This window comes from Equus quagga, chromosome 5 (genome assembly GCF_021613505.1).
Source record: "Equus quagga isolate Etosha38 chromosome 5, UCLA_HA_Equagga_1.0, whole genome shotgun sequence".
Taxonomy (NCBI): domain Eukaryota; kingdom Metazoa; phylum Chordata; class Mammalia; order Perissodactyla; family Equidae; genus Equus; species Equus quagga.
In genome coordinates this window covers 41,523,202-41,540,785 of record NC_060271.1, presented here as the reverse complement: position 1 = coordinate 41,540,785, position 17,584 = coordinate 41,523,202, and the positions used below count along the sequence as shown (strand labels likewise).

The 17,584-nt window shown below is 45.2% G+C and overlaps 1 protein-coding gene across 1 annotated transcript in view; it reads right to left on the bottom strand.

The window, feature by feature from the left end:
* The window catches only part of CLSTN1 (calsyntenin 1), a 35,869-nt gene extending 21,086 nt beyond the window's left edge, over nucleotides 1-14,783 (bottom strand). Inside the window, exons 1-4 of the mRNA XM_046661783.1 lie at nucleotides 14,741-14,783; nucleotides 12,605-12,727; nucleotides 2,734-2,763; nucleotides 1,377-1,572 (exon numbers count right to left, since the gene is read on the bottom strand). Coding sequence (XP_046517739.1) covers nucleotides 1,377-1,572; nucleotides 2,734-2,763; nucleotides 12,605-12,727; nucleotides 14,741-14,783 — 392 coding nt within the window. The remainder of the gene's footprint in view (nucleotides 1-1,376; nucleotides 1,573-2,733; nucleotides 2,764-12,604; nucleotides 12,728-14,740) is intronic.
* Between the last annotated feature and the right edge of the window lie 2,801 nt (nucleotides 14,784-17,584).

The window sequence follows — 17,584 nt, the reverse complement described above, 5'->3', positions numbered from 1 at the left end:
CAGCTAGTAAAAAAGAAGTAACATAAAATAAGAGACGTGGATTTTCCTTGACAATATAGGACAGGGCAGTGCAGAAGGGAGATAAACTAGATCAGATATCTGTTTGCTCTCTAATGAAAAAGTAAAAGATAGGGGCTGACCCGGTGGTATAGTGGTTAAGTTCGTGTGCTCCGTTTGGGCAGTCCGGGGCTCGCAAGTTTGGACCCCGGGCACGGACCTACACACCACTTATCAAGCCATACTGGGGCAGGCGTCCCACATATAAAAATAGAGGAAGATGGGCACGGATGTTAGCTCAGGGCCAGTCTTCTTCAGGAAAAGTAAAACATATTTTGTCGCAAAATCCAGAAAAAATTAGAGCCCCAGGAAGAAGAGGTAAGAAATAGAGATAGCAAGGAAGGTTTGCTACGAGTGTTAGAATGCATTCTGTCCTGCTTCTAAGGAGCAGAGACCATCAGTAACACTGCTGGCTACCATCCATTGTTGACACAGCAAATGAAGGACCTCTGTGTTGCCCTCCCTGGCAACCCTTCGCTGCCACGCTCCATCTCCCCAGCTTGGGTATGAGAACACTAAGGCACCGGCAGACCTGGCCACACAGAGAAAACTGCAGGGCTATGGATCAGGGCGTGTTGCTGAATCAGACAAGGTCTCTGACGGAAATAAGGTCTTTTTCAAGGAAAAAGAGGACTAGCACACTGTGTAAAAAGGAAGAGGAGTGATTCATCGGGACTCAGCACCAAGACCCTCCGCACCCCAACGCCATCTGTCCATCCTGACCCTCTCAATGGGCTCTGTGACATCACCTCACCCACGCACCCCTCCTTCCTTAGTCCATGTACTAAGCAGAAACTGAGACTCAACAAAATGAAATTTGCCTAATGTCAAGGGGCTCGTAAGTGGTGGAGAAAAGGCTAGAATTCAAAATTTCTGTCTTGTCCAGAGTCTCCTCCATGACACCAGTAGGTCTCGACTGGCAGGAAGGATATGAGCACACCTGGGACAGGGGGCAAAAGTCAGCTTTCTTTCAGCTGCACAAATGAATTCGACGCCCTCAGAATTTACAGAAAAAAGTAACAAAGTATCTTCCTTGGGAAAAAAGTGGGTTTTTGAATTTTCAAGGTGGGCCTTAGTTTCTTTGAGTATTTGGTGAGATAAAATTACTCATTCATTCATTTATCCAACACCCGATATGTGCCAGGCTTTTGCTGGGGGCCGTATATAAGGATCTCTGATCAGAGAGCCTACAGTCCCACCGTAGACAATCGAAAACCATGGTCTGCCTCCTATTTCAAAAACACACAAAGTTTTGAGGATGGGGCAATGGTCACACCCATTTTCTTTACATGCACACGCTCTCTGTCCAGCCTACTTACTTATGAGACTTTTTCACGTTGGCACCGTCGGGTCCCTTCCCGCAGTCGTAGGCCTGGATGGTGAATGTGTAGTCTTTCTGCAGTTCACAGTCCAGTTTCTCTTTCGAGCGAATTATTCCCTCGCCAGTGGATTTGTCCACTACCACTGCATCAAAGGGGACATTCTGCCCGTGAATTTTAAATCCACAAATCTCACCTAGGGAGTCAAAGCAGCGCAGGTTAGAACCTCCTGCCACATAAACCTTGGGCACATTCCCCTCCACCCCCAGAGAAAATAAATGACAACAATTCGGCAGCCAGGGGTTTAGAGGGTCTGTGGACAAGGCAAGGGCACTGTGCTTTAACAGGGGGTAAGTTCTGGGGCTTTAGTAAAAAGAAGCATGTTCTGGCTTTCCAAGCAACTCGTTTAACTTTGCATCCACTCATGCAGGAATACAAAAGAGAGAGAGAGAAAATATAGACAGGCATTTCACAGGAGTACTTAGGACAGCTCCAGGGTAAAGTAGTCTCATTAGCAAACAGCCAAGGCCTGATAACACGGAGAACCGGCCCCAGCTCCGGCCGGCCGGCAGCGGTTTGGATTTGGACCAGAGAGAAGGCTAAAACGCACAGTTAGGTGTTGAGAGAGAAAGAAGCGCGAGATATAGGTTCAGCACCGTAATTACAGAAATTCTGTCAAAAAAAAAAAATCGAAAGAAACAAGTCTTCCTGTGCAATGAGCCTGGCTAAAATTAGGGAATCAAAATAAACTACTGAATGAGAAAGGTAGAAATACCAACTTTTCAGGCATCCATTTCAACAGCTATCACCTGCTATTAAGACAGTTTCCACCACGGGGAGGGATTTGCCAGACTCCCTTTGTTTGGGACTTCAGCCTATCAGACCTGAGAAGGAAGCCTGCCTGGGAACTTACGGGCATCTCAGCTAGCTTACAAGCTTCGTTAGGACTTTAACTTTAGTTAGCTTTCCACTCCTGCTCAGGGGAGAACAAATATAAATGTTTTGCTGTCTATGTAAAACTTCACAAAATGTATTTCACATAAAAATAAGAGTGAACTCTTCCAAAATTACAACTGATAGAAAATGGCTACACAGTGAATCTCTTAAGTTTAATTAAAAAAAAAAGTACAGTACTTCCTATAGAGTTCAAATGGATGTCTGATTTCCAGATATTTCTAACCAAGGGTTTGGTTACATACAATTTCCATCAACATATTTAAAAATAGAAATAAAGTAGGAGAATAAATAGGGATAAAAGAGCATGACAGTTTCTTCTGTTTAAGGGCTGATTCCCAATTTTATAAACAAAGTTAGTGGGTTAATATTCATAAGAGGGATAGAAAGAACCCTTTATCACCTTCTTTGGTGACTGTCACCTCAAAACTCTCTAAAGGGAGAAAAGATAAACCCATGTCAGTCATACAGGAAAGAATGAAGACGGAACAATAAAGGAAAAAAGTCAAAGAGGCACATTACATAGAAAAGCTCTGACATAATTAACAGTAAGCTCAGTAACCACTTCTATAATTGCCATAATAGCAAAACTGGATCTTCAGTAACAATGTATCTCTTTGAATCCAACTTACCACGAAATTACACTAACCCACAGATGAAATGCCTCTATAAAGTTTCCTAACACTTTAAGGTATGTTAGGACTTCTCTTTTAATGAACACTTTGATGACAGCAGTTTAGAAGCAAACCTGTTATTTTACAGTTCTCGGATTTTCATGTTCAAGCTAAGTTCCCTGGCTGGATTCTGGTAACATTCAACTTATCATGAGATTTGATGAAACACATTTGGAGCAAAGGGTTTTAACTCTTTGTTCTTGAGCTGAACAAATAACAATGTTTCCTAATGTGAAGCACCAACCAAGGCAACAAATATAAACACCCTTCTAGTGGGACCTCCACTTAAAGGTGAACTGAACCCGATTCAATACTCAGTGTAGCCATGCCACAGCCATCACTGTTTTTACCTCGTGAAAACACTGTTCTACCAAGACAATGGAAAGCCTGCTTGACCTCGCCCAACTGCCACAGAGGAGCAGACAGGCGAGGAGGTCAGCAGTCCCTCGCCCCACACTCAGTGGTGCCTCACTGGGGCCCCTTCTCTCGCCCAAAGGTAACAGAGCCTGAATTCCCTTGCTGTTTTTTTAATGGTTTCACCATATATTTGTATATCCCCGAACAGTGTTGTTGCGTTTGGCTTGTTTTTGAGGTCTGAAGAATGTTATCACACGGTATGATATGCTTTCCCTTCAAGCTTGTGCTTCTAACATTCATCCATCCTCATTGGCATATGCAGCCATAGATTATCCACTTTCACTACCACATACAGCGAGAATCCAATGGGTTAAAACAAGTAAAGTGCTTAAAACATTGCCTGGCATAAAGAAAGCACTCAACAAATGTTTGCTATCACTGTAATTATTTCCCATTGTGTGAACATACCACACTTCCAGTTTTTGTATTTATGGACAATGCTGTAAAGGGTCTTTCCATCCGTCTGCTGCACAGACAGTTGCTCTAGATCTGCGCTGCCCAACACCACGGCCATGAGACACGGGCTGTTCAAAGTTCGTACTAAAATTGAACACTAAAAATCCAGTTCCTCGGTCGCAGTGGCTCCATTTTAGGTGCTCAATAGCACACATGACTAATAACTACTAAGTGGAGAATGCAGAGACAGAACATTTCCATCATCACAGCAAACCCTACTGGACAGCACTGTTCAAGAACGGGTGGGCCAATCCAGCCTGTGCATGTTTTTGAACGCCCTGTGTGCTAAAAATGGGTTTTACCTTTTTAAATATTATTTCATGACACAAGAAAATTACGTGAAATTCAAATTTCGGTGCCCGTAAGTAATGTTTTATTGGAAAGCAGCCATGCTCACTTGTTCACGTCCTGTCTAGGTCCGCTTCGCACTGCAGTGGCAAAGCTGGACATCACGAAAGAGACCCCATGGTCCACAAAGCCTGAAACATTGACTATCTAGCCCTTTACAGCAAGTTTGCTGATCGCTGCTCTAGAGACACTGATGAGCAGCACTGCTGGGTACCAGATACGTCAAATTGTTTTCCAGAATGTGCTAATTCACTATATTATGTTTACACTTTTTTGGTGTACATTAGTATTGCATAACACATTTTAAAGTAAGTCAAGTTGTCCAGCTTTAATTCAGAGAAAATGCCTCAGTTTTTGACTTGGAGTTTCCTGTCCTAAGGAGAAAATAGTGAAGCAGCTCCCCATTGTCTGACTGACATAACTGGCAGGGGCTGCGTGGGCTTTCCTGACAAAGGCCAGTGCGTGGGTAAGCGCAGATCTCAGACCCTGGGATAAAGTACCTGATCTGGGTAATGCCGCCTATGCAGTGCATTGTTGAGTAAGGGGTTAAAGCACTCATCATTCAGGCAATGGCCTGGAGATTGTTTCTGCCCATGAGATTATCAGGAGGAGCGGACTGCCTGCCAATGGATATAAACTCCCTAAATTTCTCCTCCAAGATAGCAGGCTTGCGGGGGGGGGGGGGGGGGGGGAACGGGGGTACAGGAAGCACTGGGGTGTTTCAGTTTTAAACTTCAGGTGTTCGGGGAAGGCTTCATTGATAAGATAATGTCTGAACAGAAACCAGAGGAAACTAAGGGAGCAAGCCTCATGATTATCTGGGGAAAGATTCCAGACAAAGAGAACAGCAAGTGCAAAGGCCCTGAGGCGACCTGGCCTGGCTCAGAAACAAGCAGGTCTATGCTGCTGGGGTGGCAGAGCAAAGGGGAGGACAGTAGATAGTTAGACAAAGACAAGTAACCTGAAGCTACAGTGGCTATTGAAAGAATTACAGCTTGTCCTCCAAGTGGGAAGGAAACGACAGGAGAGTTTTGAGCAGAGAAATAAACACGGCTTATATTCAGAAAGAATCCATCTGCCTGCTGTGCCGAAAATAAGTCTGTACGAGGACAATGATGGTTACCTGAGTAAATGTAGGCGCGAGACGCTGAAGGCCAGAACCAGGGGTACCCGGGGTGGGAGAAGTGCTCAGATTCTGGGTGTGTCTTGAAAGTGAGGACAAGCTGTGGGATTATGATTGAGAAACTACCAGGATGCAGTTTCAGCCGATGTGGGAGAGATGGTGCAAGGAAGGTGTGGAGGGAGGAATGGGAATTCACACTTGAGCTTTGAACGTGCATCTGCATTACAACTCGTTAGGGGATAGCATCTCGAAGGTAAGACTGTCAAATATAAGAATAAATTATTTTGAAACTCATGTATTTCCAGGCTGCTCTCTACAAGATGGAACCATTTAAAATGAGAACAGCAAGAATGTCAGCTAGTATCTTTTCCACATATCCCCGCCAATTGTGAGTACTTCAGTTAGCTACGTGACTGGGATGCACCAACAGGATTTGCTGCCTCAAATCCAGGGGTACTTATGAACTTGCTGGGCAGGCTGGGTCCTTTCGCCTTGAATGACTTAAAACCCACCTCGCCAGGTGGCAGCTTGACGCGGCACGAGCAGCAGGGGCTTCACACTCCAGCAGACTTGGGTTTTCGGTACCAGCCGCGTGACCCTTCATGTCACTGCCAAGCCTGCTGAGCCAACATCTGCGGCACAGGCGGCACGCCACTTCACGGCTCCATCTATTCACCGCACCTAGGACCCTGATTTTAATGAGGAAGACAGAGCTGACTGCAGCAAGGCGAGGAGCAGCAGAAGCAGCTAAACCCACTGCAGCATCTCAGATGAGAGCTGATGAGGGCTCAGCAAAGGCAGTTTCAGAAGGAAACATGTAAGGGGTTTTTAGGATAGACAGAACCGCATAACGAACTAGATAGAGAGAGTGAGAGCCTGCAGGAGTTCCCTGGTTTTTGGCTCACAGTGCCATTTAGGGAACTGAGGCACAGAGACACAGGAAAAGATGGGAGAAAGGCAATGTGCTCAGGCATCTGTCTCATTTATCCTGCCAACTTCTTGCTTATTTGCTGGAGTATTCTTTTTTATTTCCCTAGGGGAAGATTCGCTCTAAGCTAATATTTGTTGCCATTCTTTCTCCTTTTTTTTTCCTTCTTTTTCCCCCCACAAAGCCCCAGTACATACTTGTGTACAGTTGTAAGTTCTTCTGGTTCTTCCATGTGAGCTGCCACCACAGCATGGCTACTGATGGACGAGTGATGTGGTTCCGTGCCCGGGAACCAAACCTGGGCCACCGAGGTGGAGTGCACAGAACTTTAACCACTAGGCCATCAGGGCTGGCTCTGCTGGCATATTCTAAAGCTAGACACTATACCACTTCATTCATACAAAACTCACTAGATATCTCTAACATGTTTTCTTTAAGATAATGAAAATAACATTACACAGCCAAGAGAATTAACAATTCAGATATTTTCATAGTGAGTATCCTACTGCCTCTCAAATTACACTCAGTTTACAATCTTCCTCCCCCAAACCAGGGGCCAATTTCTGTCAGTGATGCCCCATTCTCCCACGAGCTGATTTTTTAAACTTTAAAGTTGCCACTGATTCATTCTTCTTCCCTCCCTCCTTCGCCCTTGCACTAGAGTTCTGTTACACATCTGACAATTACACACAGGCAGTTACACAGTGGTCACATGCATTAGCTGGAGTTATATCACGGTGACTACACAGAAAAGGGTGCCTCTCCCCATTCGCATTCTCAGTCTGCTCTCCTAGACTCAGGCTTCTCTCAACCTGTGCAAGGAAGGACCTCGCAAAATCACCTCTCATATTCTATTTTCTTTTTTTCTGCCCCTTCCTGCTCAATTCAGACCATGTACCACTGCTCTGCCAGGTAGGTCTACCTGAAACGCTGCTCTCATCAGGTTTGAAATGCCCCACCAGGCCACCGGATGACCTCTCTAGCTCTGCTAGCCTCAGAACGGACAGAATCTTTCCCTATGTCTCTCCCCTTCATTCCCCTAAGATCATCTAAACCAGTCAAGAGGAACTTTACTAAAGAATTTTTTTAAAGCAAAACATAAAAATCTAAGATAGGATGAACCCAACAAAGTATAGATTTGAGTTCTCAGCATCCCAAGTCATGTCTGGGGTTCTCAGCTGACACTGATTAGCCCTCACTTTCCTCATCCATCGCTTTGAGACACCGCAGCTTCAGGCTGGCCTTGCATTCTTCCTAAATCTTCCTCCAAATCTGAGTAAGGCCTCAAACGACACCGCTCTCCCTCAGTGAGGGGGGCGTCTCCAACCTATCCTGCAGTCTCCCTCCCTCTACTCTCAGGCCGTCCCGCCCCCGTATCGCACTCCTTATGGAGGTCGTGAGTGCAAGCAACAGAGATCCACTCCAGCTAACTTAGGCAAACGCAAACGGGACTTCACTGAAAAATCATCAGGAACCCACGGAACTGACTGCAGGCCGGAGAAAGGGACTTGAGAACAGCAAGGAACCAACGCAGCTTGAGAGACTAGGAAAGAGGCGCCACAGCAGGCCCAAGCTCAGCATCCAGGACAGACGCGTACAACCGAAACCGTATTAGTATCTCTGTCCCTCTGCTCAACACACACATTCCAAAGAGGGAGCATCTGGCCAGCCTAGCCTGGGTTGTGCACACACTTGGCTGGGGGAGGTGGGGTGATGGGTTGTAGACCCACCGATCTACACCTAATGCAAAAGAGATCCAGGGGCTCTTAAGAAAGGAAAACGGACACTCGCTGCTCAGTGCCAATGTCCCTGCTAATCCAACTCTCATCACTAACCCACTGTTCTCTTCTCGGCCTTGGCGCCCGTGCCCACCAGCTGGACATCTAGGCTGACCTTTATTTTTGGTGACTTTTGGCTTCCTTGCTTACTGGTACAGGGTAGTTTCTGGGACAAGCTAACATGTAGCTCTAAGCAGAACAGTTTCTCAAGATCCCTTAAATATACAGTGACAACCACCACCCACCCAAGGGTTATGCCCTCACAGCCTAAGCACAACCACCCAAGCATGACGCCCTCCAACCTCCTCCTGACTACAGCAATGGCTCTCAAATTTCAGTGTGCCAAGAACTGCCCGGGAAGCTTGTTAAAAAGGTGGTTTGCCAAGCCCCATGCCCAGAAATTCTGATTTAGCAGATGTGAGGCACAGCCCAGGAATCTGCATCTTTAATGAAAACTGCCAGATCTTTCCAGTGCAGACAGGCTGCAGTCTGTGCTTGAGAAACTGGCTCACCAGTGGTTTCCAAACCTCACCAGCTGGTTAGGGATTTCTTAGGCTCGACTTCTGGAGGTACAGACTCAGACAGCTGCACTCAGTGCAGGGACCCAGTGATGGGACGTGCTATTAGAAAACCACATGCACAGTAACATCCCATCTACTCAGCTCGGCAACGGCCACCACGTGGCCCCAAGTTGACCTCCAACCCTCTGCTCCTCGAGCCGCATGCCACACAAGCTAACCATTCACCTGTCTCTTGGAAGCCCGTCCAGTTCCCACCTCCCTTCATGGCCAGTGTAAATTCCCCCCGTTCTTTACAGGAGCTCGAGCCCTGCCCTGTGCAGTCCCTCCCTCAGCTCCTTCAACTCATCATCTTGCCTCTTTATGAACTCCAGTCCACACTGCCTGTTGCCACTCTCACTTGACCCTGAATTATAAACTTCCTAGTCCCCTGATTAACTCTGTCAATGCTGGTTTTGCTTTCCCACCTGGACTATCAATGTTGAGAACAGGGACCAAATTTTATGCTTCTGCATATTCTCTAGAAGACCTAGCATAGTTACCTGACATTTAAAGATTATTGGTCCCAAACCTCCCCTGGAGGCAACCGCATCCAAAATGAGTTCACTCGAGTCAGTAAGTGTTAATATGAAGTTTCTGTCCTAACATCCAGATACCTACTTAAAACTGCTACTCAACTGATTATTGCCTTGTATTGGGCTGAATCACACGAAACTTCTGACATTTCATTTTTTCAAATATTTTGATATTTTCAACATTAAAAAATGGCAATTTCATGTGGCTTAACTTAATATATCCAACTCACTGCTGCAAACACATTGTCAGGCCAGTTGCATAGGCTAAAAAAGCAAAATTGGGGGTGACGTGGGGTAGTCAACCCCATCAGCCATGCCCAAGGCACATCATGAGTCACATATGTTACAAAGCCTGTGGAGAATGTGTCATAAATCTGAGTTGGTTCTAATTAAATATCAAGGAAAATAAAGTTACTATTCTTGCCCTGAAATTTCTTTTGGATTCTATTTGTATCGTAATTATTTAATCTTGTAAAATATCCATACTCAGTGTGGGAAGGCAGGAAAAAGAATGCTGGAATGAAACACCTAGTAAAGAGAAGAGCTTTCAAAAGCGGGGCGGGGGCAGGGCTGTGGGGGTGCTCAGGCTTCTGATACAGGCAGCCAAGGAGGAGCATTATGAAAACGGCAACAATGTGGCCTGCGTGCACGGTTCAAGCTTTTAACTCATTAAATTTTTACATAAAATGTACGATATATTTTTTTTACTCATATCCACTCAGGCTTTTAGCAGATTAAAGAAAAGGGGCTGGATAGGGATTGAGTTATTTTAATTTCCTAAAATACCTGACAAATACCAAGACTTTTTTCTCTTAGTTTTCCCACAAGAAAACAATCTGGGCTGGAGCCAGTACACACAACATGAATTTCTGATAAATGACAATTTACAATGCGCTTTGGTGACTAAGCTTCCAACATCATGCAGGCATTTACTGCAGAGCTTTGACAAGTAAGCTCCGGCGATCACCCACACACACGTCCTGTGACGGGGTAAAGACAGTGCATCAGACTGTTTACGATGTCTTAATATCCTGAGAGCTGACACAGGGAACCTATAATCCAGGGTGGACTCAGACCGCCTGGCTCGAAGGCAGTGCTGTCATTTGTGGGGTTTGTGATCTTGGGCAAACTCATCCATTCTTCCCACAAATACTCGTGGAGCGTGAACTCTTCCCAGGCACTGGGCGAGGTGTGGGGATTAAACAGAGAACAAGGTGGCCGTGCTGCTGACAGACACCCTCGGAGCCTCCGCTTCCTCATCTGGAGGACGGGGATGCGAGGGAACCTTCCTCACAGGATTGTTGGGAAGAATCAGATAAAGAAACCTCTGTAAAGCCCTTAGCACCACCTCCGCCACGCTGTAAGCTCCATAAACGTCACCTGCGGCTGCTGCCACCACCATGGTCACGGTGCTAAATTGAATTCAATGTCATTACCAAAACCAATCTAAGATCAAAATAAGGCTCCAGATCTGGCCTCTGCCTTACCCCCAAAATTATGTAAGTAACAATATTTTTTAAAGATTCTATTATTAATAATAATAAGAGCAGAAGCAAACACTGTACATGGCACTTACTATGTACCAGCTTTAAGTTCTTCATATTTATAAATAAATAAGCTGATATTCCCCAAACCCTACGAGGTATGTGACACTACAATCCTCATTTTACAAATGATGAAAGTAAGGCAGAGTGATTTTAGGTAATTTGCAGAAGGCCACACAGGCAATAAGTGGCAGAGCCAGGATTCAAGCACAGGCTCTAGGGTCTGCTACAGCCTCATGGGGGCAGTGCTCTGAGTTGTGGCTGGATGGGTACCACGGCAACAGAAGAGGAGGGAAGGAGGGAGGGGGGAGGAAGCCGGGGAGGGAAAGGGGGAGGGAGGTGCTCCCTTCCCCATGTCAGGCAGCTGCTGACTTCCTGGGCAGAAGGATGAGGACCACACTCTAGTCAAGAGTATGTGAGCATCACTTCCACTCCTAGGTGTGCACCCAAGAGAGAGGGAAACCTATGTGCACACAGACTTGTACTCGAATGTCCACAGCAGCACTAATCATAATCGTCACAAAGTGGCAACAATCCTAATGCCATCAACTGATGAACGGATAAATGCATGAACTGTCAGAAACGTGTATGTCCACTCAAAACATAAGCTAGATGCTCCCATTAAAGTTATTTACACAGCACTAAATGTCACTCATAAGGAAGAACTGTACATTATAACCAAATGTGGTACATATGGGGGGGGGGGGGTGTACGTAAACATCCGAAAATCTACTTAGTTACAGAGGAAAGCAATATGTAATGCTAAAAACGATTTTAAATCTAGGGAGAAAAAACATTGCCTCAGCTGGTAGACAAATACTATATGTGTGTTCAGGGCATGAGTGCTTCCCCTACCATCCATCTAACTGGATTTTTCTCTAAAAATCAATAAGTAAAATGAATTGGAAAGGTCTGTCTCTTCCACTGACTCAAACAGCTGAAGCTGGTTCGCAGGTTACTTTCTTGAAAATGGGATGTGGCACTTGACCAGAATGAAGGACAAATTCATTTTTTAAATAAGCTCTTCAGAAACAACCTTGCGTTCATTTTCTCAATTTACCAGAGCAAAATTAATGTGTGATAGGAGCTACACGAGTTAATCGAATTTTTCTTATTTGTCCCTAGGCAAACAGAACACACTCTTTAATATAAGAAATTTTGTTCTGGAAAAACATCGGGCAAAAACTAGTCTTTAAAAATTAACTTCACAATGTCAACTTTGCCTCCGAGGCAAGGAAAGGGTCCAGTAGCACATTTCTGCACACGACACGAAGCAAGAACAGTCCTGATTCAGGAAGTGCTACTAAATGTGAGCAAAGTAGAAAATCTCCAAAGCAATCCTAGAGTTGTCGCTATAGAAACACTTAGGTTACAACCTTATGAAGTGACTCAAGTTAAAAATATAGCACAGGGAAAATCTAAACCAAAAGGATTCCTCTATGTAGACTGCTCCACGTTTTCAAATAAGACTTTCGAGGTCACTGAAACCCAGACAGGGCTAGGCAAACCTTGAGCTGTAACTACCTAGACCCTGCCGCTCGAGGACCCACAGCAGCAGGGACCCAGGCCCGCTGTGTCCACATCTGTATTTCAACACGGTCCTCAGGCGCTCTGCACGGACACTAAGGTTTGAGACACACTGGTCTAGAGGTCCTCTTCTGGTTACATCGAGCAAGGAAGATAATGATGCAATTACATAGTTTGCTTTTCAACAACGAGTACAGGCTTTTTTTGGTCAGGTACCCCAACTATTAAAATGAAAAGGAAAAATCGTGGAACATGGGAGCCACAAACAACCCTTAGCTATCAAGACATTTTTCAGAAAGGCTCAGAAACAATCCGAATGGAATGTGTGAGAAGTGCTTCCCACCCGGTCCAGATTCCTCAAGAGCAAACAGCAACCACGTGTGTACCTGCAAAACGCAGAGGCGCGTCTTTATCCAGGGCAATCAGTGGAGGGTCGAGAAGCACCGTGTTGTCATTTTCTGTGACTATGCCATGATAGGTGGGCTCAAGCCATGGCTTGTGCTTGTTAACTGCATTTACAAAAAGAAAAAGAAAGGAAATAGATGAGGTTAGAATTATTATTTTAAACTCAATGGTTTTTGAGGACCTACATCTATCATTAAAATAAACTCTCATTAGTCTGGAAGGCAACACTTGTATTTTGTATTGCAAAGTTTAGTATCAAGACCCAAAGGGGATGACATTCTAAATTCTAAGCAATGTAGAAATTATCTGAGTCCACGAAGCAACCAGAAATAAGAAATAAACTGCTCTAGAAATTGAAAGAAAGAAAACTCATGGCCGTAGACAAATTCACATTATCTTTTTTCAGCCCATCCCAGAAAAGTTACAAAGAAAAATGTTATTTGTTTATGACAACAATACAATATTAATTATGCAAAACAAACGAGATTTATAAATATAAAATTACAAATATAGGGTATTAAAAGAAAACTAAACACAAAAGTTCTGAACACACAGTGTTTAGAAATAACCCACTTTGGGATCAGGTGTCTTGGGGTTAGAGTCCAGGCCCCTCCATTATTCACAGTGTGACCTTCAGCCCCTGACATTTTTTTTTTTTTTTAAAGATTGGCACCTGAGCTAACAACTGTTGCCAATCTTCCTTTTTTTTTTTTTTTTTCCCTTTTTTTTTTCAAACCCCCCGTACATAGTTGTATATCTTAGTTACAGGTCCTTCTAGTTGTGGGATGTGGGACGCCGCCTCAACGTGGCCTGACGAGCGGTGCCATGTCTGCGCCCAGGATCTGAACCCTGGGCCGCTGCAGCGGAGCGAGCGAACTTAACTACTCGGCCACGGAGCCAGCCCCATGTAACTGATGTCTTAATTTCCTCCTGTGTAAACCAGGACACCCCCAAAACCCACAGCGCTGGGATGGATAATTGCAGAAGTGATGTTTTTCCTTCTCAACTGGGCACTAGAAGCCGCTACTTTTGTTTCTAAGGTAAGAACTGCTGTGCTGCCAGTCCGCTTACCTGATAAAACCAGTTTTTAGTTTCTATCCATCTTGTTTTCCCCGGGTGTGGCTCCCAGTGGGTCAATCCGAGACCTTCTCCCGGTTACGTCCACCAGCCCATTTGGGTTCGGCTCACAGCTGGAACCTTTTCATTTCCCTTTACTTCCACCTTATAAGTGCACACATTATAACCTCAGGACATGTATTAACCGTGGAACGATTCAATTAAGTTGATCTGATTAAAAGAAATGGTGTGAAACTTTATTTCTAAGCAGTTGGTGCCTATTTGTTGAACGAACTACCCAGATTCTTTTCCACAAGTGTAGGTCAATCCAGAAGCTTCTAAAGCTAAATTTAAATGTTTAACCATCTTTAATACAATGCTACCATGATGTGAAAATGCTTTTGCTGTTATGTGATGACTATCATGGGATGACAGGAGAACACGAGGACCAGAGGTACCTGGGCCTCACCTACACTTACTCCAATGTGGCAAGTGTGCTAGGGGAACAGTACGCTCACCTGTAAAATCCTAAAGAAGTCATGTGAAGGCCTATGTTTGCAAGGGGAAAAAAAGTACCATCTCTCTCACTAATGATGCATTTACCAAACATTTATACACACCTCACACAAACGAACAGCAAGTCCTCTTTTTTTTTCTTTTTTTGTTGAAGAAGATTTGCCCTGAGTTAACATCTGTGCCAATCTTCCTCTATTTTGTATGTGGCTTGCAGCCACAGCAAGGCTGCTGACAAGCGGTGTAGGTCCGCATCCAGGAACAAAACCCAGGCTGCTGAATCAGAGCATGCAGAACTTAATCACTAGGCCACGGGGCTGGCCCCCAAAAGCAAGTCCTTTTGCCTTCACTTTCGAAGTAAATCCAGACCCACAGGGTAGTTGTTAATGGGTACAGAGTTTTCGTTGTGCAAGAAGAAAGGGTTCTAGGGATTGGTTGCACAACAACATGAATAAATGTACTTTAACACGACTGAACTGCACACCTAAAGATGGTTCCAATGGGAAATTTTGTGTTATGTGTATTTTACCACAATTTTTCAAAAATACAGAGGCACACAAAATAAATCCAGTCGCAGCCGTCTGTCGTCATCTCCGCAGCTCATCTACACTGTTACAGGAGCCGAGTGAGCGAGCTCATTCTCGGCCCCCTGCGTCTGTCCCTCACACGGCAGCAAGAGGGGCTCCTCTGTACAGTGCTTCTCAACTCTGTGCGCTCAGAACCTGTTCACACCAAAAAGTTACCGAGGACCCCAAAAAGCTTTATGTGAGATCGACCGAATGATTGATCAATTAGTATTTACTGTATTAGAAATTAAAACCAAGAAAAATTTTAATACTTATCAATTCATTTTAAAATACAAACCCATAAGTTAACAAAAATAATGTTTTATACGAATAACTAAGATTTTTGCAAATCTTTTTTTAAAAGCTGGCTGGTTTAACAGGAGACAGCTGGGTTCTCATCTCTACTCCTGTGGTCAACAGGCTGCATTATTCCACATCATGCAGCCTCTAGGGAATGAGGACAAAGCAAGTCATGGCTTACTATTCAACAGCTCTGACCTCTCGAACCCCCAATAGAGTCTCAGGGGACTCGTCACCTTGCTTCAGGTCTCTTCCAAACGTTTCCTCCTCAACTACTCTCACCACACCCCCTTTCCTTTTCTTCTGCTCCTCAGTGCCACCATGGGCACAGAGAGGGCAGTGGTGCAGCCTTGGACCACGGGGCAAGTCTTGCCTTCCTCCCCGGGCCTCAGTTTCCTCATCCATAAATGGAGACAGCATCAGTACCCACCTCACAGGTTGTTGTGTGACCAAACCAGCCACATGACAGTGTCTGGCACTCGGTAAATGCCACAAGGGGGTGTTGTGTTGCTGTCACTTCTCCACATGCGCGCACAAGAACACAGCTTCAGGGAGGGTGTGTCCTTTTGTTCTCTGCTGATGCCCACACCCAGAACTACGTGCACTTAGCATCTCATCCCTCAGGGGCTATTTGGTAACGAGAATAAGGAACCACAGCTACAGTACAAATAAAATCAGCACCCCAGTTTGTAAATTCTCTCACAGAGGAGATAGTTTCGGTGCTGAGAATTGAAAAACAGGTATGGTCTGGTGTTTCAGACAATGGGAAGGTGCTTTTCATTTTTGTTTCTGACAGGTGGACGTTCTGGCAGGTGGACGAGAGAACCTGGAGGCATCTCATGCATGAGAACACTGAGGATCTGTCTGGAAGGGTGAGCTATGGTAAGATTACGGAGGGACCTAACGGGAAAGCAAACCCAGACCATAAAGACCAAAAACGTAAAGGACCTCTGGAAGACGTCTCCTCCCCTCACAAAAGCTGCTCCTGGGACCGGGGACTTGGTGAAGACGAGAGTTCAGCTGGTCACGGCACGCCTGCCCTGCTCCTTCGGAAGCGCTCCCCAGGGCGCGGCGCGGTGACCGGCGCAGAGCCTGGCGCGGGCTCAGACAGCCGGCTGCGGCCTCCGCTCTGAGCTTCCCGGGACGCGGGCGCTCGGAACCTCACTCGGGACCAGGCGGACGTTCCACCCGACCGCTCCACCGCCCCCGCCTCTCCCAGCACCTCGGGAACCCGGCTGCGACGCGAGCTGGAACCCCGTCCGGAGTCACCGATGTCACACAGGCAAGCATTTTAAAGAAAGCTCTCGAAAACCCTCAGTTTGTCACTAATCTCTCATTTTAAAACACAGGGGCCGGCCTGGTGGCGCAGCGGTTAAGTTCGCATGTTCTGCTTTGGTGGCCTGGGGTTCGCCGGTTCGGATCCCGGGTGCGGACATGGCACCGCTTGGCAAAAAGCCATGCTATGGTAGGCGTCCCATGTATAAAACAGAGGAAGATTGGCAGCAGATGTTAGCTCAGGGCTAATCTTCCTCAAAAAAAAAAAAAAAAAACCACAGAAGCTTTCAATTTACTTTTTTTTTTTAAGATTTTATTTTTCCTTTTTTCTCCCCAAACCCCCCCGGTACATAGTTATGTATTCTTAATTGTGGGTCCTTCTAGTTGTGGCATGTGGGACGCCACCTCAGCATGGCTTGATGAGTGGTACCATGTCGGTGCCCAGGATTCGAACCAGCAAAACCATGCGCGGCAAATCAGAGGGCAAACTTAACCACTTGGCCACAGGGCTGGCCCCTACTTTTCTTTTTTCAAAGATTGGCACCTGAGCTAACATCTGTTGCCAATCTTTTTTTTTTCTTTTGTCCTTCTCCCCAAAGCCCCCCGGTTGATAGTTGTATATTCCAGTTGTGAGTGTTTCTGGTTGTGTTATGCGGGACGCCACCTCAGCATGGCCCAATGAGCAGTGCCACGTCCACGTCCAGGATCCAAACTGGCGAAATCCTGGAACACCAAAGCAAAGGGCGAACCTAACCACTCGGCCACAGGTCAGCCCCTCAATTTACTCTTAATTATGTACCATTAATAGCAATACTTGATTCCAATGTGTTTTCATATTTAAGGTTTTCTTAATAAAATGATAAGTACAGCAAATAAAACTGAGGATTATTTGAATATGTGAGTCCAAAAAACTCCTGAGACTTAAACTAAATGAATTTATTTAACCCAGTAGGACTATAAAAACACCAGGCAAAGCAAACTGCAGAAAATCTGTGATGAGTAGTAGCATAAAATGTGTATTTCTGCTACTGTACTGGAGAAGCCTGCAGTTGAAATTGGCTAATGGTTCAAGGTGAAAAATGATGTTACAGCTATATTCCTGGCTCTTTTATTTTTTTCCCAGTATGCCAATTTTATAATTCAAAATTTCTAAATTGCTCCTTTAAGCTGGCAGTACAATGAAGAGATTTAACTAGTTCCAAAGAATGAACTTTTAAATATTTAATAAATGATATTTTTAATATTTCATCA